This window comes from Rhinolophus hipposideros (genome assembly GCF_964194185.1).
Source record: "Rhinolophus hipposideros genome assembly, chromosome: 1".
NCBI lineage: Eukaryota > Metazoa > Chordata > Mammalia > Chiroptera > Rhinolophidae > Rhinolophus > Rhinolophus hipposideros.
This window is the reverse complement of record NC_138047.1, coordinates 19,593,808-19,616,603: the sequence shown is the minus strand read 5'-3', so window position 1 is coordinate 19,616,603 and position 22,796 is coordinate 19,593,808. Positions and strand designations below refer to the sequence as shown.

The 22,796-nt window shown below is 37.9% G+C and overlaps 1 protein-coding gene across 7 annotated transcripts in view; it reads left to right on the top strand.

Moving 5' to 3' along the window:
* Window positions 1-22,796, top strand: part of PTER (phosphotriesterase related) — a 64,018-nt gene that overhangs the window by 27,036 nt on the left and 14,186 nt on the right. For 5 of the 7 annotated variants that reach the window (XM_081058052.1, XM_081058054.1, XM_081058051.1 and 2 more), the window contains exons 2-3: window positions 8,053-8,523; window positions 9,877-10,142. In XM_081058052.1, coding sequence (XP_080914178.1) covers window positions 8,092-8,523; window positions 9,877-10,142 — 698 coding nt within the window. In that variant the 5' untranslated portion in view covers window positions 8,053-8,091. Of the gene's footprint in view, window positions 1-5,215; window positions 5,332-8,052; window positions 8,524-9,876; window positions 10,143-22,796 lie in introns of all 7 variants that reach the window. The other 2 variants (XM_081058053.1, XM_081058049.1) reach the window with 1 other exon arrangement.

Here is a 22,796-nt window from a genome sequence, read left to right as displayed (position 1 = left end):
GGCTAGGTTAGAATGTTCAAGATAACTCACTCACTTTTCTAATCCCTTGACAAGGCTGAGTTCAGTGGGCACCCTAGGGTGACAGGTTGGGGGAGAGGCTCTCTCTCCATGTGGTCTCTCCTTCTCCACATGGGAGGGTAGCCAGACTTCCTACATTGCATCTCAAGCTTCCCCAAAGCACAAAAGCAGAAGCTGCTTCCAAAGATTTAGGTCCCAAGCTGACATGTAGCATCACATCTGTCACACTCTATTGGTTAAAGCAAGTCACAGATGAGCTTAGATTCGGCGTGGAAGGGGGCTCCATGAGGACGTGACTGTTGGAAGGCACGGTTCACCGAAAGCCATCTGTGGAGACCAGCTAACACTGTACTATGCGCATTCATTTATAAAGGCATTCCCAATACCAGTTATCCGTAGGAAACAATGACCTCCTACAGCTATAATCACTTCTGTGGGTCATTTCCAAAAACCTAATGAGCTGAGATGTCCAGCGTAAAGTCAAACTGCTTTGAACAACCACAGGCCTCATATGAAAGAATTCATTTATAAGCAAAAGTAGAGCCTCAGTTTGATCAGAGACTTCAGGCCCTTATTGTTTTTTCTTAAAGAACAAGTTTAGATTCATTTGCCTAAGGATACTTAGAAAATATTTGGAAAATAAGTCGAAGTGTGGAATATAGTAATTCTGGACATTTATACCATGTTTCCCCGAAAATAAGACCTAATTGGAAAATAAGCCCTAGCATGATTTTTCAGGATGCTTGTAATATAAAATAAGCCCTACCGTATTTCCCCCAAAATAAGACAGGGTCTTATATTACTTTTTGCTCCAAAAGACTCATTAGGGCTTACTTTATATTACAAGCATCCTGAAAAATCATGCTACAGTTTATTTTCCAGTTAGGTCTTATTTTTGGGGAAACACGGTAATTTAGGTAGGGCTTTTATGTATCATCTTGTGTGTTTTTCATTCCAAATCTTATGCAGTAGATATTTATTACAGCTTTCAAGTGAGGAAACTAACTCACTGTAAGCTTTTTTTTTTTTAATTAACATTTATTGGGGTGACAATTGTAAGCTGTTGCAATCACACAGCTAGGAAACATTGGAGCCTGGACTCCCAGTTCAGGGTTATTCATCCCTCCTACAGTTCTCATTTAAACTTAGAAGGATCTAAGACTTAAATTCATTCATATAATCTCAATCTCTCTCGCTCGCTTGCCCTCTCTTCATGTACATGTATGTATGTATGCACTTGTATAAAACATACATTTGAAAAACTGTTCTTAAAGTATAGCCTTTGTGGATAGTAAATAATCTATAGAAAATCAATATCCATTTCCAGTTAAAGGATATCACAGAAGCATGGATGTCATCTGGAAGTCATCTGGTTCAACCCCTTCATTTCACAAATGGGAAAACAGGCTCAGAGTGGTTAAGTAACTTGCCCAAAGTCACACAGCTACTTAGTGGAAGAGCCAAGAGCTCTTGATCCAAACTTAATGTTCTTTCAACAAAACCTAACCACCTCAAGAATTGCCTTCCAAATGAAATTATATGAGAAACATAGATGTTTTGTATGTTTTAAACATTAATTTGTGATTTTCCAGGAATTTAACACAAATTTTAAGCTCTTTAATGACTAAATACAGTTAAGGGCCAGCTGTGCAATTTGCTCAAAATAGGAGACAACCTATTGCTAGGAATCCATGGAAGAGAAAATTCTCTATAAAAAGCTGAGAACTCACTTCAATGTGGAGAGGTCTTTATGAAGAAAAAGAAGTTGTAACTGCTGTATAAAGCAGCGTGGTATATGTTTCACTCCCAGGATTATATGTGAGTAGCAAAATCAAATTTACATCACACATTCTCACAGTACTGAGTGTGTAACCTTCTTGTGAGAATGAGAAGAGCTAAGATGAGCTAGATCTCAGTTTTCCAAGTGAAGAAAAACATAAAGGTCAGTTTCATAGACAGAGTTTTGACAATACTGCACTTGTCCCAACTCTCAGATGTTAGTACCGTGTTTCCCCAAAAATAAGACCTAGCCGGACAATCAGCTCTAATGCGTCTTTTGGAGCAAAAATTAATCTAAGACCCGGTCTTATTTTACTATAAGACTGGATCTTATAATAATATAATATATAATATAATATAATATAATATAATATAATATAATATAATATAATATAGGGTCTTATATTAATTTTTGCTCCAAAAGACACCCTAAGAGCTGATTGTCCCGCTAGGTCTTATTTTCAGGGAAACATGGTATAATATGTGGTGAGTAATGCTGAATTTTGACCTGAGTAGAGCTAGTGGCTTTTTCCTCCCACCGTCTCCTCCCGTTCACTCTCCTTTTTCCTTCTCCTCCTCCTCCCTCTCAGCTTTTCTTTTATTAAGGAGAAAACATTTTCAGTTTTTTGACAGATAACAAATGTAAGAAGCCAGTACAATTTATGAACCACTTAATGATGGGGATACATTCTGAGAAATGAGACATTAGGGTGATTTCGTCATGCGAACATCCTAGAGTGCACTTACGTAAAACCTGGATGGTCTAGCTACCACCCAGCCAGGCTCTATGGTACAGCCTATTGCTCCTAGGCTGCAAGTCTGTACAGCATGTAACTGTCCAAAACAACATGTGACTAAATCAAACACGAGAAATGATGCGATCAAGAAACACAGTAAACATGAAATGCATGAGGCTGCTGCCGGCATAACACAGCATACTGTTTTACAGTACACTTTTTAAAAAACTATACGTAGAAAGAGTACGCTCTAAAATAACACATACAAGTATAGTAACTAGATAAACAGTATCACAGTTGTTTATTATCATTATCAAGCATTAGGCACTGTACATAATTACCTGTGCTGTACTTTTACATGATTGGCAGCCCAGTAGGTTTCTTTCCACTAGAATCACTACAAACAGGTGAGGGACGCGTTGCATTACCACATTAGGAGGTTACTACATCACTAAGGGATAGGAATGTTTCAGCTCCATTAAAATCTTACAGGACCACTGTCGTATATGTGGTCCACCGTTGACCTAAAGGTCATACTAATGCTATCGACCAACAAACGTTATAGTGTGTGTGTGACTTGAAGGGTTGGCCAGTTAGCACAGGGTTTGACTGGAGTCAATTAAGCCAGAAGCCTGATGCCTTCAGTTGAGCAGCCGATGTGATTGCTGACTTTAAAAATCACTTGACTTAACTGACCTGACAGTTTAGGTGAACTATTCACCTCAAAAAGTGCAGGGCAGGAAAGGCTTGAGCTGACCCAGAGGAGGGCACCTTCCCCTGGCAGACCCGTCTGTGAAAGCCTTTTTCCAGGAGTGTCACTTCCTAGGTACATCTCTGCCACCATCTTTATATTCGTTATTTGGAATTTGGAAATATCCCCACGTTGTATGTCCTACTTCTTTAATCACAGAGGGAAAAAAAAAAAAGGGCTTGGGAATGAAACCTACCATTTTTCTTTGAATACAAGATACAAGCTGCTCATTCATATCTCTGAGTGGTTTTGTTTTATTTATGTCATAGCTGGAAGAACTTGCTGGGTCCCGTTATTGTTCGGTGTACTGACGTGGTTGGATTTCTTTCTCTTTACCCAGAACATGGTTATTGATTTTTTTGACAATGTTTAATATGAAAAGTTATAAATCTCTATGCAGTAGGGCCATTTAACCATAAATATCTGAGCAAGTGGACATGTAATGTGTGCAAGGAGGGAATCCTTGTGTCACCGCGGTGCAGCCACCAGACCCACGCTGTTTGAGAGAAAACATGTCACAGGCTTGAAACTGCATGTGGCAGAAGTATTCAAAAGAGCTTTAACAAATAGTATGTGGTTTTTAAAATATTTTGGTCACAAATCAAAGTCAGCTTTAAGGGCAGTGTTCAGAGAGTACCGACTTCTGTGGTGTGATGTAACCCATAAAAAAAATAGGAGTGTCCACATATTTGCATCAGACGGGACTTTTTCCTTAGGCGTCCATTTATGTGGGGGCACTGTTATAGCGCCAGCAAGACCGGTTAGAAACTTCCATCTGCTGTACCTCTTAACTGCTGCTGCCTCCTCACCATCTCCACTGGTGTCATCTTAAAACAAGCCACCACCTGATTTTTTCCCCAAATTCTGGCAACACCCACTGAACCTCCTTCTGCCCATGCTCCAAGGGGCTGCCAGATTATTCAGTTCATACCGCCTCCTGCATAAAACTCTGGAATGCCTTCCCATTTTTGATCAGTTAGGGTTTGATCAGGGAAAGAAAACAACTATAAGGGAAATGAACTCAGGGATTTAGTATAGAGATTAGAGTTTACACCCCTGTTAGGTAGGTGAACTGAAAACCAATTCGCCAAACATCAACTTGCCAATTTGCCAGTACATGTAAAATTGCACCGCAGGGACCTTTCACCAGGTCTATAGGACCCGATGCACCACACCCAGGAAGAGGGTAAATGTCTGTGATATACGGAGGACAGCAAAATGCATTCAAGAGAAACTCCACTCATTCATACATAGAATATTCAGGAAGGCCTACCTTCTGAAAGGTGAAATGTAACTGACATGGATATTCAGCCTAGGTAGACAAAAGAAATCTAAGCAGCATGGCCAGAATGAAATAGCTGTGGCAAAAGTCTCAGTGAAACTAAAATTGCCCCCAGACTACCCACCTACCACCCAATCTTCAATACTTTGGCAAATTTGCTATATATTTTATAAAAGTGAATGTATACCCATATTTTCAAAATTGACAAATCCTACCTGTTGTCTCTGGTTTCTAGCTCAGTGTTAAAATACTGTTTTCTCATGTTTTCTCATTCTCTTCTTCTATTGTTCTCTCCCCCCACACACACTTTTAATGTTCTTTTTTTTTTTTTTTTTGAGTCTATACCCATTGGAATTAGAAGGGTTGTTTCTTTTGACCAAGCTGTAATAGTAATTGCCGACCATGCTCAGCATCTCCATCCACTCAGATTTCTGCTTTGAAGTACAACAAAGCTTTGACACATGTGTTTATAGCTCCAGTTATTCCTTTCCCACTACCTTCTGTATTAATGCTGAACGTGTTAATGCTGAACAAAGCTTCCCATGGATTTTCAGCAAAATGTCAGAAGCCTGCATTTTATTGTTGGGGGTCACTCCTGTCTGGAGGTCACTGCAGCTCTCACTGTCCATTACTGTCCTCTGTGTCTAGAGAACCCTCATCTCTATGATGGAAGGCCCTTAATAGATGCTGGCCTGTGTTTGGAGAAGAAAACAACTTCCAGACTGAGTGTGGACCAAAGAGTATTCCCTAGCTGCACAGAAACCGTGAGCTCTACAAACATATTTTATCCCACTACAAGATACATTCCAGCTTAGAGCCGTGCTGGCTACAGTTTGTTCCTTAATCTTTTCTGATCCTTTAAGTAGGGGTTACATTGTGTGTGATCATAGGAAGCACCAACTAGTTCTGCCTGAGAGCGTTTAGAGGAATTTCCCAGAAGAGGTGACATTTCTTAAGTGATTTTTTTTTCCCCCACAAAGACTCACAGCTTGTGAGCTTGAAACTTAGCAACACTGCTCTTTCAAATGTATGTCAATTAAATATGCAGTTTGGTAGTTTGCTAGTAAAAGTGATAGTGTTTTTATCAGTCTTCTGGCCTCCAGTGACTCTCTAGGAACACATCTATAAGATACTCAGCCAAAAGGAAGGAAAGAACAAATGAACGGCCATGAAAGACTGAATCGATTATTAATGGTACTGTGAGTTCATCAACCAAAAGAACTAGCTATGTACCTCTTGCTCTCAGTAAGAGGGAATACAGCATTGAAAAGTAGTTCCTAGCCATCATCAGTGAAAAATATTGCCCTGTGTTGTTACAGGCAGCTACAGTGATTCTCTAAACAGATGCCATCTTCTGTCATCATGGCCGCCATGTGAATTATTTAGATGTTGGAAACTTGGCTTGCCAAAGAGCACTATCAACCAAACACGAATGGCCATGCCAGCCACAAGTCCTAAAGTTCTCCGGTACACAGTCTAAATCAATCATGTATACATCTTGGGCCGATAAGCATCACACACCTAAGTTCCAGATAATTGCAATAGCTTGATGCAAATTGGCCTTTAACTCAGTGCTTCCTTTTCCCCAACCCTTACCTTGCCTTATGTAGGCATTTTGTCCATTAAAAATTTGTCTTATCCCCACTGCTCCCCCACATGACTTCTTCTCTAATCAACCACTCTTCGTGAAAAGAAATAACCTAGGAGATACATCATAGCTCCTAGAACTCGCGTAACAAATCTATTTGTTGAGTGTGCGCTACTGTGTTTCCCCGAAAATAAGACCTAGCCAGACAATCAGCTCAGCTCTAATGCGCCCTTTGGAGCAAAAATTAATATAAGACCCGGTATTATATTATACAAGGCCCAGTATTATATTATATTATACCAGGTATTATATTATATTATCCTATCCTATATTATATTATATTATATTATATTATATTATATTATATTATATTATATTATATTGTATTATATTATATTATATTTATTATATTGACCCGGTTTTATAGTAAAATTAGACCGGGTCTTATATTAATTTTTGCTCCAAAAGATGCATTAGAGCTGATTATCCGACTAGGTCTTATTTTCAGGGAAACACGGTATGTGCCTAATTCTTTAACAGGTCTTTTTACCTGTGGTACCTAATTTAATTCTTATGAAAGCCTATGAAATGTATGTTTTTATTCTAATTTACAGATTAGAAAACTGATGCTTAGAAAGTCAGAGAAGTCTTTCAAAGGGATGTAGGGAAACATCATTTCAGAATGTCTTCTAAAGGAATAATTTGAGAGCTTCCAAAGGCACTGTCTTTTACCCAGTTCCCAGTCAGTTTTTGTCATTGTCCTCTGAATGTGTCTGGTGGGTGCTCAGTGTGGAACACTGGTTTCTGTCAGGGGTTTTGCTCTTGGCCACCTTCATTGGTGCCTTTTTTCCCTCTCCAAGTGTAATCCCTTCATTTAGGAAAGGTTACTTTCGAATGAAACTGCTGGAATTGGGGTTCTTGCTGTCACTGATGGAAACCTGGGGAAAACTAAATTTGTGTTACACATGAGTGAATAGAGCATAAATAGAGAGGTATTTACTCTTTTTTAAAGACAGCAGGTTTCAGTTTCAATAAATCATAGTGGCTTTCATTTTAACTAAGGATTTTTGCTGTTTTAATTACATTTGTTGCGGTGACATTGGTTAATAAAATTATATAGGTTCCCAGTACAATTCTGTAATACATCATCTGTATATTGCATTTTGCTTTTAATTATTTTTGAAGTATGTTTCTGACTGTATGCCCTAAACAAAATAAAATATCTATAGTGGAGAGGCTTGTTTGTTTTTGTTTTTTCATTAGTAAACCTAAGTGTGCCCCCCTCGGTTATTTTGTGGGGAATAAACTGGGAAATCATGAAGGTCAGAGATTTTGTCTCATGCCTCTTTCTATCTCTGATTGCTGACACATGGTGGACCTTCAATAGAAGTTTGTTCAGTTGGATAGTGAATGAAGACTGGAATGATCAGTAGCCCCAGTACATTTAATTTAGCTGAAAAATGACAAATGAAACAGTTCTGATACATGGCTCGTTTTGGTATGTTATTGATTATGAAGAGGCTTTTTTTTTTAATGGTGATTACTGCTGAATTATCCAAGCAAGTATAGCTATGACTAATGAGATAAAATTAAGCAAAAGAAAAATGTGAACTGAATATCAAGACATATTTCCAGTAGATGAGGTTGGGATTTAATCAGGCAGAGGAGTCCCAGTGGAAGTGGTTGGGGGACATTTAACACCTTGCATGTCACTTAGAGCTGCAGTGAACTTACACAATTTACAAGGGACAGACTCTGACTGTCGCAGGATAGTGAGATCGTATCTCTGGTTTTATTGATTCTTTCTTATACAGGAATACATTCACAGCCTCCTATTCCCTATGTAAAGAATTTATGTGGGTGTTAAATTTGCTGATTATTGTTTTCTTTTTTCCAGAAAACACTCTTCTTAAAGAATCTCCTGGTACCATCAGAAATGTCTTCCTTAAGTGGGAAGGTCCAAACTGTTTTGGGCCTGGTGGAGCCAAACAGACTGGGCCGCACCCTGAGCCATGAACATTTGACAATGACCTTTGACTGCTCTTACTACCCACCTCCACTATGTCACGAAGCTACCTCAAAGGAACCTATTATGATGAAAAATTTGTTTTGGATACAGAAAAACCCTTATTCCCATAAAGAGAATCTTCAGTTGAATCAGGAGGTGGAAGCCGTCAAGGAAGAACTGTTGTATTTTAAAGCCAGAGGTGGAGGGGCTTTGGTAGAGAACACGACCACCGGGATTAGCCGGGATGTGCAGACTTTGAAGTGGCTTGCAGAAGAGACGGGCGTTCATATCATATCCGGAGCTGGGTTTTATGTGGACGCAACGCACTCTACAGAGACCAGAGCCATGTCAGTAGAGCAGGTAAAAAGCCCTAAGTTCTTTAACAATGTTTGTGTATACGTTCTGAATAGCCAGAAATTCAGATGTTGGATTGTCCCCACGTGTCATCTACATTGAGAAATGTCATTGGCTCCAAGGTAGCTAGGCATGCTACAGAAATTTGCTAGCTAACAAAGACATCTGCCAACTGAGACTCAAATTAGGAACACTTCATTTCACAAAGAAAAAGTGATCGGAATGCACTGGTCACTGAAAAACTCCACGTGTTCATACTTAGATTCGTATATGAGTATGTCATATCCATGCTCAGTGGTGGTGCCCCAGGCTGTTTGTAAACCTCAGTTTCCCATGATAAGCTTCAGTTATACAACCTCAATTTTCTTTCTGGATTTTATAATAACCAGCAATAAAAATTCACTGTAGGGTGAAACTTGGCAGGCAGAGACTTGGCACATTTGCGAATATGTTTCCTTTGCCTTTTACAAAACAGGAGGGGTAGAAGAAACTCCATTCCCCTGTTTTTGTCATAATAAGATTTTAAGCAAGAATGGGCATGAAGAAGCAAATCTTTCAGGGACAAAAAGAAAAGTAAACAGTAAGCCTTTTTTTTTGCACGTGTATGTGCTCTCCTTCTATACATACATATATGTGTTTATACATATTTGTATGTATCTTCCATTGCCTGCTTCATAGGCATAGCATGTCAAGCTGCATTCTTTGCAAAGAATCACTTAATCTTTAAAATACTTTTATTTCAAAATTTTACTGCATTATTTTGTAATCAGGCCTTTCCTTTTTGTATATACTTATATTATCTGAGGACTATCCCTATGTCAGCTATTGCACAGTATTCCAAGCATTCATAGCAGTAGCTACACATGACCAAAAATGTAACATCAGTATTGTGTGCTGTGAACTTTCTATGCTGTGTGGGATAAAGGACTGCATCAATAAGGGAGAATTAAAGAATTACTTGGTACAACAGTTGATACAGACTCAAGGCCAGTCTGTTTATGTTCTAGATGCTCTTAAGGTTAAATTACAGATTTTTTCTCTCATTTGAATATATTTTCATTAAGTCATGTTTTTTTTGTTTGTTTGTTTGTTTTTCCTATAGCTTCCTAAAGCCATGACTTTCTTGTTGAATAATCACAGTGAGATATTACTGAATCTTGGATTTAGAATAACTTGTTGAATGTGAGATTTGGCCAGCAAAATGCCTTTTCCTTTGACCGATTATGAGTTGAATAAATTATGAATACAGTTTGAAAACAATGAATGACTAAATGAATCAATTCATTCACATGCTGTGGTTACTCTATGTTGACAAATTCCACAGTCTATAACATATTTTCATTCCCACCCTTCCATTAGCTTACTGATGTCCTCATGAATGAAATTCTCCATGGAGCTGACGGAACCAGTATCAAGTGTGGCGTTATTGGAGAAATTGGTTGCTCCTGGCCTCTGACTGAGAGTGAAAGAAGAGTTCTTCAGGCAACAGCCCATGCCCAGGCTCAGCTTGGCTGTCCTGTTATCATTCATCCTGGAAGGAATCCAAGTGCGCCCTTTCAGATTATCCGAATATTGCAAGAAGCAGGTGCAGACATCTCCAAAACAGTGATGTCGCACCTTGACAGGTAAGCAGACTATGTACAAAGGAGAGCAAACTAGCACATGATTATGGATGATTAGCTATGTAGGGGCCAGCAAAATAACTGACTATATAAACAGATGTTGCCTGAAGTTAATTTTATGAACAAGCCTAACAATGTTGTAAAGGGTACACATTAGCCTTTAGATTGAATCAATGAAGGAATGAACACAGTACCAATGTGACTAATAATACATTGCAGTTACTTCTAAGTTGGGATTCCTGGAGATGAGGATGTATCTTTCCTTGTTTCTTGAAAACCTCGGCATTCTCTTCAAATATTGCTTCACATATTTTCTTTATATTTGCATCATAAACTGCAGTTTGGTATATGTGGGCTCTAATTCCCTATCCTCCATGTCTCTTAACATCTTCTTCATATTTCCATTCATTTGCATTTTTGAGTTGTAACTTCTTCAATTCTGTCCTCCCATTTACCACTTCTCTCTCCAGTGGAATCAATCTGTTGCTTAGCCTATCAATTTGGTTTATAATACTAAGAACTATTATTTCTTCTTTATTTCTGTAAGTTCTATTTGTTACTTTTCAAATCTGCTGGGTTAATTTTGTTAATTTTTTTTTCCTTCAACAAGTTTTCAATTCAATCATTAAAACATATTAAGTATACAATGTTTACCTTGTAATTAATAAATCTAAATTTTATTATTTTTACTGTGATTTATAGTTTGTTGATTCTTTTGCCTTTCATTAATGTGAGATTATTTCCTTATATTAAAATTTTCTTTTATTGTGATGTTAGATTCCTTGGAAATTATTGTGAGTCTGGCTTGGGGTTTGTTTGTTTTTTTTTTGCTGTATTTTTTTTGTTTATTTCTTATAGGCAGTTAGGGGCACTACCAACCTGGAATTACTCTAAACTAAATTTTTAAAAACTTAATTGGGGTAAAATACACATAACATAAAATTTACCATCTTAACCATTTTTAAGTGTACAGTTCAGTATTAAGTACATTCTCATTGTTGTGCAAACAATCTCCAGAACGCTTTTTATCTGGCAAAACTGAAACTATACCCATTAAACAATTCCCTTTTTGTCCCCAAAACTGTTTCTGATTAGTTCATTCACTTATTCTTTTCTTTAGATTCCTCATATAAGTGAGATCATATGGTACTTGTCTTTCTCTTTCTGACTTATTTCACTTAACATAATGTTCTCTAGATCCATCCATGTTGTTGCAAATGGTAAGATTTCTTTCTTCTTTATGGGGAGGGGGGGGTTCACAGTGTGAGGGATATAAATGATGAACGTCTAAGTATACTATCGCTCTTCACAAATTTGACAACTCTAGGAACCTCATACGAATACAAGTAAAATGATTCAGTATTTGTCTTCTTGTGACTTTTTAAACTAAACTTTTGACTTGATGGCTTCAGAACTACACAGGTGCTATGAATTCTGGCCCCTAAACTCAGTGAGTACAGGTTGTGGTTATGGATTCTCACGGGGGGACGTTTTTCTCAACCTGCCTCCCATTTGCCAGAGGACAAGACTGAGAAAGACATATAATCTCTAAAGTCTTCCTCTGTGGGCCAGTTTTAACCTAGTCCACCCACATGAGTGTTGTCTCTGGGTGAGAGGAGTTGTTCCTTTATGTGCTGGCAGAGGCTGTGTGTCCAATCTCTCCCACCGTATTCTGGCCCTGGCTCTCTGTTACCAGGCCCCGTAAAACCCCCCAAGACTGTGGCAGCTCTGGATTTTCCCTTACTCCTCATTTTCTCTGCTCTCTTGTTTTTGCCCCCTGAGCAAGCCCTTTACTTTCCCACCAGCTCAACCAACCATTTAAAACTATAATTTCTCTCCCTTCCATGTAGTCAGTATTTTACATATACCATGCCTTTAAGGTTTTCTGTGAACATTTAGTCTGCCATACTGCTAAAACCGGCTCGTGATGATCCTTAAAGAAGAATCTTTCTAGCACTATTTACAGTTAGACATGTAGGTAAGTTAGGAAATTATGCTTGGCATGAAAAGGAAATACGCTTTCATTGGAAATTGTGAAATAAATCTTAACTCCTAGCACAGCAGAACTTCCTTGCTCATACGTAAACACAAACAATGTTTATTCCTTGCTCATAACATCAATATAAAATAAATATATATGTGTGTCCCTTGCTCATAAAATCAAACACATATGTGTACATACATATGAGTATGTATTTTCTTTTAAACAATAAAGCTACGTTACCTGATTTTCATTGACTACCACGTCAGTGCCTCCCTCTAGAATGTCTCCGGATGAAATGGGGAGCTTGACCTGATCTCATACAAACTCTGTGCAGCCTAGAAAATCCTGAGGCCATTTCTAGCACCCATTCTGTGTCTCTATTAGGGATATTTCAGGGTTCCAGTACCTGGCAAAGAAATACTGGGGGTACCAAAAAATGTATACACGTGACTTTATTCATCTTTTGTTTTTGGTATATATTATTACAATTTTAGTACAGACTTTTCTTTTTTTAAAACGTGTCTATATTTTTGGGGCATCCTCTGTACATAGAAGTATGAACATTTCAGTAGAAAGGCAAGTGGGGAAAATGCCTTTAGAAAAAGCAGTGCATTTGGAAAAACAAACTGGATAAAGTAACAGAAAAAAATAATCAGGGAGGCAGATGCAGTCAACTTTAGCCTTTTGATCTGACTGTTCACAGCAAGACGTTGCCAGGCTGAAGTTTGACTAGGTCAGCCTTTCACAGACTCTCTGAGGTCTGCTGGGTTGCACACACAATCTGATCTGTACGGAGCGGGCAAGGACTTCAGCTTTTATAATGGGGACAAATCACAAAAGGGCATGTATTTCATGCAACAAAGTGCACTGATGACATACAAAGAGGAAAGCATCCTGAAAACAAGGCCTCCAGGAAAACAAAAACAAAAACAGAAAATCATTTTGTTTCTCCCACCATGTTTTTCGGGCTTAAAGGAGAAGGTTCTGAACCCACGGGCTATTGTGATTGTGAGGTAACCAGTCAAGGTATTGGCTGTGCCCTGCAGTCCCTTTTAGACACTGGGCTTTCTAGCCAGACTGACGCTTAGCCTTGACTATCTGTAAAATCGTTCATTTATCCCCTTAAATGTAGGATTTTTATCATTGGAGAAAACAAAATAAAATATTCCAGGATGTCCACAATCACAATGAAGCAATTAAATGTTTTTGAAAATATATAAATCTTCACTAGCATTCATGCATAAGGCATTTAACCTTAAAATACACACATGCATGCACACACACACACACACACACACACACACACACAGCAGCAGCAACAACAAAACTGCTGTATGCCTGTCTGTCCAAAAGGAGCAGTTGGGACCCCGAGAGGGAAGAGTTAACAAATGGCCATCACCTTAGGACACCTCTGAACCACACTGTTGTCATGTGACCATTTGTGACCTGCTTAAGGTCATTTACCTGGAGATAACAGCCTGACAAGATAAATCTGCTTCTGTGTCTAGGCCCTCCCCTAACCATCTGTTCTTTTTAAGAAATATGGGTCTGTGGAAGTGCCATGGACTGCTGTGAATTTAACCCGAGGGAACCTCGTAGGGGGCTGCCCTTGACAGTTACAGTCGCCCAAAGTCAACATTCATTGCAAAAGAAGACCAGCCCTGAGGTGTTCTTTTTGGGGCTGTTAATGTACAAAGGCTTTATACCTTTTAATCATTTATTCTAATTTTACTACCTGTTAAAACTCTACCCACATTTTCAGGTGGCATATTTTCACAGCACTGCCTCAGCCCTCAGTCTAAAAGGGATTATGTGATTGAAGAAGACACCACACAGATAGTCTTTTTGAGATCCATTTCCAAGGACGTTTCATCCTTAATATGCTGTAGAGTAGCTGTAGGTATTTTTATGACAACACAATTCTTTCATTACCAAGGATATTGGGTAAAACAACATGGCTGGAAGCTATTTGGGTACTAACTATTGACTGATTACATTTTGAGGCCCCAGGAAAGCATCAGACAGGTGCTATGCCTCAGTCTTTTTCTAATTGGTTATCTATTTAACAAGCCAAAGGGCTTTGATGGAAATCCAGGGCTTAGAGTTTGAGGAGGGGCACAATAATAAATTAAGCACAGGAAAATAGCACATCTCTTTGAAAATTGCTCCCTGTGGAAAGTGGAAGAATTTGACCCAAGTGTTTCTGACAGGGGAGAAGGGAGAACACAGATGATGGGCTAACAACACCTTTTATTCTCTTTACCCCTGATTATTCATGCAAAGTCTGCCCAACTCTTTAAAGGATACAATTTTGATACATTTTTTTTCATGCTGTTAATGAGATGAAATGAGTGGAATATTCCTTCATTTCCTTCCTTTCTTCTTTCCTTCCCTTCTTCCTTCCTTCCTCCCTCCCTCGCTTCCACAAATATTTATTTTGTGCCTAATTACCATAAACCAGACCCTGGGAGGTAGCAGAGAGCAAGACCCATTCTCTGCCTTCAAAACGATTATTTAATTATAATTATGGTGACTTTTAACCTGAAGATTGTCTTTGAAAAGCCACTAGAAAATGATTATCTGGTATCCTCGGAACTGTAAACTTTTAATTCCCGTGAATACTATTGAATATGAAATCAGTCAAAAACAATTCCAGGCAAATTTTTGGCAAACTTAAATTGAGCAAAACATTTTTATATATTTAAATAGTGGCACTTTTCAAATGAACAATTGGAATGTTCGACACATGAAATGGTTTAAACATTTAGAATCCTGCGTGTATGGTCCTGTTTTTCCTAACAGTTTATTATTAGGGTTATGTATGTGCAGGCATTATGTATAGTATGCACTGTACAGTATGTACATTGTGCACAACTTATTTAGTCATATCGGCTTAGATCCAACCACATAATGAGAAATTAAGAAATTCACTCTGGCAACAAAGGAGGAACCTGATAAGCAAGTAAACATTTCTCAAAGACAATATTTACTAAGAACACTTCGTTATTCCCATTTACTCATGTCCACTGACAATTCTTCTGTTATCACTACAGCAGATGATGGGAAAATAGGAAATAAAAACCTTTTAAACACGTCATCGTGGCTACTGGTATACGTTCTTGGGTTTGACTATGGCTAGATGTTACATAAAACCTACGCTGGTTTGCAAAGAGTACTCACTGACATAGAAACACACACCTTGAATCCATTTCAGGTTGAAACTATGTGATTATATTGCCACAGCTACGCTTTCATGAACGCAGTGACTAGTCTCTGCCTGCATGGGACAATGGAGAAATAGGGGGTGCTGGGGTCACCAGGCCTAATTTTAGTTCTGACACCAGCACTTTCTTGCTGTGTGACCTTCAGCAGGTCACATAAGCCCTCCAAGTCTTTTGCTCATCTGTCAAAAGGGGTTAAGAAAAGTTATTTTTAATCTTTTAAGTGTTATGCAAATGTCCTCCTTTATGATTTATCATGGACTTCCTTTCAGGGCCTGTTTACAAAGAAAATCCAGACAAATGTTTGACAAACTGAAATGTAGAAAAGCTCTGCAATGTGTATATGAGTGCTGAATAAAATACAATTAAGGCATGCAGGTATTGATATCTATTGAATAGCTCAAACTGTACTCTTGAACAGACATTTGGGCCGACCAGCCCAAGGTCAGGGCGAACGCAAGCACTGGTCATGCCTTCTCTCAAGTACATTTTACACACCAAAACCTTCCACTAGTAATTTTTTTCTTCTAAAGCAATTTTTCATGACTCTGACACCATTCCCATGAAATGTGACATTTTAACAAATAGGATTGCCATGTCTATGAGATTTATCTTCACTCTCCTCAATACCATCATTCCTTGAACTGTGTATCGCCTTACATGAAAAACTCAGCCTCTTTTGTGCTATGTGGCAGCTGGAAAGTTCATATGGTAAAAAGCTGTATCAACAACAAAATGTATTTTAAAATAATATTTTAATTATATTTCATAATTCAGAGCCAACTTTGGGTGTTAGTCTAATTTAAACAAGGGGTTTCTCTCTTGCAGCCATCTGTTCCTTTTGCTGAAGCCTACACTTAAGTCATAATATTGAAAGTATGACATCATCCCTTCCTGTGATGTCATTAAACATGTCTGTGTGGTATGGACCCAAGCAGTCAGAGAACTGAAAATGAGGGGGTAAAATGAGTGTTTAGATAATGAAGAATAAAATAAATGCATGGCAATCTGAATTATTTTCCTATTACTTTTCATTCCTAGTTGCTCTCTAATATTGAAAAGATTATTCCATAAAAGTAATACCTTAACTCAGAAAGAATCCTATAAAAAAACGAATAAATCTTTAAAATACCTACATAAATGGTGATAAACTTGTGTATTAATGTCAATACACTATTCTAATTGATGGTTTTGAGTTTGTGTGAAACCAAGGCTGCTGGTAAATATTTCACTGAAGTAACAAATTATACTTTCTAACCATAGACAGTGATGAAGTCACACATTAAAAACTTACCTCATTCTATTTAGTAGTTTCTATTTTGACATTAAAATAAATTCATTGAAATTTATTGATTAATTTTTCAGGTTTTATAATTATGATGGAGCCATTAGTAGTATAATATACATGAATAGTGTTTTAGAATTATATCAACATTTACTTTATTAAATTATAGTAACTTATGTATTAATTTCTTCTAAACATTGCATTAGAAATATTTTAAAATTCATTTTAGATTATTACATGAATAGTCCTAGGTGAGTTCAGTAAATCTTTTAAGTAGTTGTTGAAAAACTCATAAAATAATAAAGAATCCCCCATAACACTGTACAACTATCCATTGGTTTTATATGAGGAATTCAGTGGTGAAGGGTGTCAATACATTTTTATAATAATAAGTCATTGAAAATCAACATTGTTTGGAATAAGTCAATTGTATATAAGCATCCATTTATTAGTGTATTTGAATGTCAATTAAAAATATATTTGGTCAAGTTCATAAGTTTTAGCATTGACTATATTCTGTGTTTCTCCATGTTTCAGGCCCTGCTAGTCTGGTCTCAAATTAGAGCTGCCCTCATACTGCTCACCCTTCTAGGCCCAGGAATTCACAGGTCAGAATGGCTGATAGAAGGAGAACTGACTCTGGGAGGTGAACACACAATGTGATAGATAGATGATGTATTACAAAAACGTACACTTGAAACCTGCATAATTTTCCTATCCATTATCACCCAAATAAATTTAATTAAAAAAAAAAAAAAGAATGGCGGATGAACTGCAACCAAGTCACAGTGCAATATACTGGAAAGTGCACTAGACTACGAGTAGGAATACCTGGGTTCTTGATCACTTAGAAGACCCGAGCTTTAGTTTCTTCATGTATGGAATACCGTTAATATGTGGCATAATTATTTCACTGGTTCATTATGAGTTTCAGAACCTGTTTCTCCCACATTCTTGGTATCATTTCATGACACCGATATCTAATCAACTGCCCAAGACAGGCTTGATTCTCATAAGGAGAATCAGGATGGGGACACAGCCTCATGGCTTACTCTTCCGCTGCTCTCTGTATTGACAACAGCATTACCCAGCCAGATGTTAACTTCGATTCCTCCCTCCCTGCACCCACACATGGTAAAACCTGTCTGCCGCACTAAGAGCTCAGTATACAACCCCTCTTATCCATCCTTATGCTGTCAACTTAATTCAGGCCCTCGTTTGTCACCTGCACTATCGTAGTAGTCTCCAAACAGGAGCCATTCCCTCATCTAGTCTCCACATTGTCACCATTTTGATCTTTCCAAATGCAAATATGATTACATCCCTCCACTCTGATTTACAGCCCTTTATTTGTTCCCCTTCATCCTCAGCAAAAAATCCAAACATCTTGGTTATTTGATCCCACACCCATCCCTCCACCTCATCTCCCATTGTCTCTAATACACACACAGAATTTGGGCTAACGCCAAACTGACCATGACTTTGAGTGTCCTGTGCTGATTGTTCTTACTTGCTTCTTCTCACACAACTTAGTCCCTCTGCTGGAATATCCCATTTTCCCTTATCTATTCGACAGAATCTTTCTTCAATATGCAGCTCATCTGAGGTTTTCTTCTCTACAAAGCTTTTCCTGAACAAGACAAGCAGTGTTTGCCATCTCCTTTTTTTTTGCCAGCCCAATTCCTAGTAGAGCTTTTATTATTATACTGAGTAAGGTCTGTAAAGCAATTATTTGTTTCCATGTCTCTTTTCCCTCATAGACACTGAAATTCTTGAAGGATGGGACTGTGTGTTATTTGTCTTTGTTTTTCTAGCTTATATCTCATGGTAAGTAGATGATCAGCAACTTCTTATTAGATGGATGAATGGGTGAATGGATGGATGGATATCGGATGGATGGGTGGATGGGTGGATGGATAGATGGAGCGATAGATGATGCTTCTTCCTTCATGTACTTTAGCTCTGACAATTACAACCTTACTTAAGGAACGACAAGCTCTTTTACTGCCTCTCAAGTGGTTATTTTCTATATTGTCCATCCCTCACCCAACACCTGAACGCCACCAACTTTTATCTGAATAGTCTTCTTCAAGACTCACCTCAAATGAGTCACTCCTTTCATTATTTCATAATACTTTGTATTTACTTGTACTATAAAAAGCTTTCAACACATTCAGTGGCAATTGTTAGTTTAAATATCTATCTCCTTCCCTAGACTTTAAGTTCCTTCAGATAGCACTTTACATTTCTTATTCGTATCTGTATTCCCAGCACAGAGGCGAGCACATGGTAGGTGACAGTATAAGAGAGTAGATGTTTGCTGAATTAATTCAGGAGAGTGTGTTGGAATGCATGAAATGAAATAATGTATCTGAGAGTTCTTTAAAACTGTAAAGCCCAAGACAGATGTAAGGCATTGTTATCCTCTTGATCACACCCACGAATCACATCCTTTCCTCTGCTCCTTACTTCTTTCTACCTAAATAACCCACAGACCCTTGTCTAAGTTATCACTTCATACAGACTTCCTTGCTCTCACTCAGAGTGCATTTTGACATTAAACTAAACCCCTCAGCACTTGGATAAGATCTAGAATATAAAGAGGTATGAAAAAGAGAATCAAATGTCCTGCCTTTTAGTGCCAGCTTGAAAACACTAGAAAATGATAACCATATTCTGAAAATAAAGGTAGCCAAATCACTTTAGATACCATTTTCTTAGCTAAGGGCAATACGTTTGTCATAAATTTATGCCTGTTCTTTATATAGAGAGAATTTATTTACTAGATGAGGAGCAAAAGTGCAAAACACGCAACAGAAGAACTAATGTAATAGGAATGCCAAGAACAAATACTTTATACAAAAATCTCTCTTCTTCCTGGGAAATCCCAAGGTATTTTACAAATGACATTGCAATCACTTCATCCACCTTGAAGAAGGAACTTTCTCCAGTGTGAAATGCAATGGTCTTTTGCATCTCACAATTGCCTCACTGATTGTTTTGAGCAAAAAGTGAAAAATACTTACCTTAAAGCCTGGGGAAGATTGGAATAAGAAAGCACATAATTATTATGGATAAAAGAATATTGAATGAGCAGAACTGGCTGAGGTTGACACCTCCACTCATAGGAGAAGTGCTGTGAGATCACTGATGCCTGGGAGGGGCAGGACCTCTGTTTAATCCTTATCTGAAAGACGTCAAGTGGAGTACATTGTCCCACGGAACAATTCTGACATCTGGGGTCAATCCTTTCTCCAAGTGAAAAAAAAGTCACTTGCATAAATGCAACTTCAGTGGCACCTTGACAGTCCCTGGAAGTCATCCAACTGAATGCCAATTTCCTGTGGTTAAGTCACCTTGTTAGACATTCACGGTGCAGGGTGCTCCGAGATGTCTTTATAATGGGGTGGATTTCTCCAGGGGGAAGTGCTGGTGAGAAGAAATGGAGCAGCTGTGGGTGGGTAGGTGGATCCTCTTATCACCAAAGGGGCAGAGCGATCTAAAAGCGTGGTTTCTGAAGACAAACGCAATCTGGGTTTATTCCCAACTCCTCATTTTGGAAGTTGAGTTGCTTATCTTTTCTGAGAGTTTCCTCATCTATAAATGGGGACGATCATACTTTCCTCATATAGTATTTGTAAGGATTAAATGGGTAGGGCTGCTTTCAATACCTGGTGATGATTAAGTGTTTTATTAGTCTTGCTTCACCTGCTTCTCCCCTCCTACCACTCATTAACATATAATACCAAATTCTAGTTTTTTCACTTCTCTATGGACTTCTCTGTGAAAAATATTCATGATCACTAACACTATTTTCTCCCCATCAATTTGGTATTTCAGTAAGGAGAATTTAAGTGAATTCATTTCTTAATTTCCTACACACTAATGTTCAGTTATCCAGAGGGTGTCATATGACTAAATGTCAGTAAAAAAATAAAATTTAAGTGTGAGTGTGTGTGTATGTGTGTGTATAATTCTTAATGATAGCAAATTTGTCTGCCTCCTTTTTTAAGTGCATTTTCCTAATGTCCAAATGGAAGCATAATTGCTTCTCTTCTGAAGAAATCTTCTCCCCTACATATGTGTGTAAAATTTGTAAGTGTTTTACAGAGGGGCCATTTCCCTCAAAGTCACATTCCTTTCTATATGCTATTCCACAGAATAAGAATTCCAGGGGTTACTCTTGAAACTTATATGTGTAGATAAATCTTATGGAATCTGTTAGTCTTCCTCTAGAAAGATACCTCTACCTGTGGTGATATTCTTCAGATAACACTGATAATGTGAGTAGCGTTTATACATAATTGACATCTAGAGATCTGGATCCCTACACATTCCCCATTCCTCTTTTAGATGAGGCTATTGTAAGACCATCTCTAAAGAGACCACGCACTCTAAGTCCTTGGCTTTTTCTCTGAGGGAAATGGGAAGCCATTGGTGGGTTCTGAGCAAAGGATGGACCTGATTTGACTTGGGCATGAAGATAAACTTTGGTAGCTGTATTTGAATAGACTGTAGTAGAAGGAACGTAGAAGAGAGGAGAATTAGTTGGCGATCTATTGCAGGGATCTTGCAAGAGATCACAATGATTTGGACAAGAAAAGTAGCAGGGTGTTGGTGACCTATCTGGATTCTGCTCATATTTTGAAAATCAAGCCAAAAGTCTGTCCTGGTGGGCTAGATGTGAAGTATGAAAGAAAACAAGCAGTCAAGGGTGATTGCAAGTTTTGGGCCTGAGCAACTGGATGGATGGTAATTACCATCAACCGAGATAGGGAAGGGTGTTGGAAAGTCTGGTTTAGGATGGCAGATGAGGGGTTCAGTTTGAGACATGTTAAAATTGAGCTGTCTGTTAGATACCCAAGTAGAGATGACAAGGCAATGAGACATGCAAGACTGGATTTAAGGAGAGAGGACTGACCTGGTGGTAGAAGACAGTTAATATGTGCCCCTTACTCCTTGTGTGTAAGAGGCTTAGAGCATTGCCAGGCTCCTAGTAAGAAGGTAAGCAATGGCATGATTAATAGTTCCTTCTCCTTTGACAATGTCATTCAAATTGTCTGAAATAACTGATGGTTACTCTCTGAACTAGCAATTACAGACCTCCACAAAGTAATCCTTTCTTACTGTTGGGGTTTATCACCCCCTTTGATGGTAAATTCCCATTTTTTAAAGTTCAATTTGAGGGTACTGTGGGGAGGAAATTAAATTTCAAAATAAAAATGAAAAAATATGATGTGCACAGTCAATGTAATTTTGGAAATATCTTTTGAGTACAAAAGATTAAATGAAAAGAGAAGTCATATAGTATATAATAGTTAACAGAATAGATTCTAGCTTTGAAATGAATTTATACTTTAGCAGATTACCTCAAGTACCTAATGTCTTAAACCCCAGTTTCCTCATCTGTAGAATCACAGTGTGATGGAATTGTGGGAATATTAAGTAAGATAATAAATTTATATAAAGCACTTAGCATGATGCCAGACACACAGTAAGTTCTCATAATGTTCAGTTATTATGATAAGCAACTTTATTTATTGTTTTCAGTTGGATCTGGGACCAAAGATTTTCCTATGGTTTTTCATTTACCATGTACTTTTTATTGAATATATTCTTTGATAGATCACTTAACATTTAGGAAACTCAGTCTCAAGGTTTTAGGCCTTGAAGGAAACAGGTATTAGGAGCATAAATAAGAGTCTAATCCAACCTGTTATTGGTACCACCATTCCTCTGCCCATCTGCCAGTACTTTGCTTATATTGGTAATTAAGCTTATATTGGTAATTAACAGACTGAATGAAATGATTCAAAAGGAAAAATACTAAACTCATCTCCTCCCCCTTATGTTATTTTAATTGTGTAAATTTTGTTTTTACGTATGGCTCATTGGGGAAAACAGAATATGTTTACTATAAGAGTAGAAAAACACAAACTTTTAGCCTAGAAATTTTGGAGGCAAAAGCTGGTCTCCATGGAAAGAAGATGGAAAAGGAGTAGTATTAATAGAAGATAGCACAGAACTAATGTGTATTTTATAGTATAAAGGAAAGATATTTTAGCTTTCCTGCCTAAAATAACATTGTGAGCTATAAGTTATGCTAAATTGGTGAATAGAAGAATAAAAAGGAGCCAGCTACAACACGATTGCTTGGAGTGAAAGTC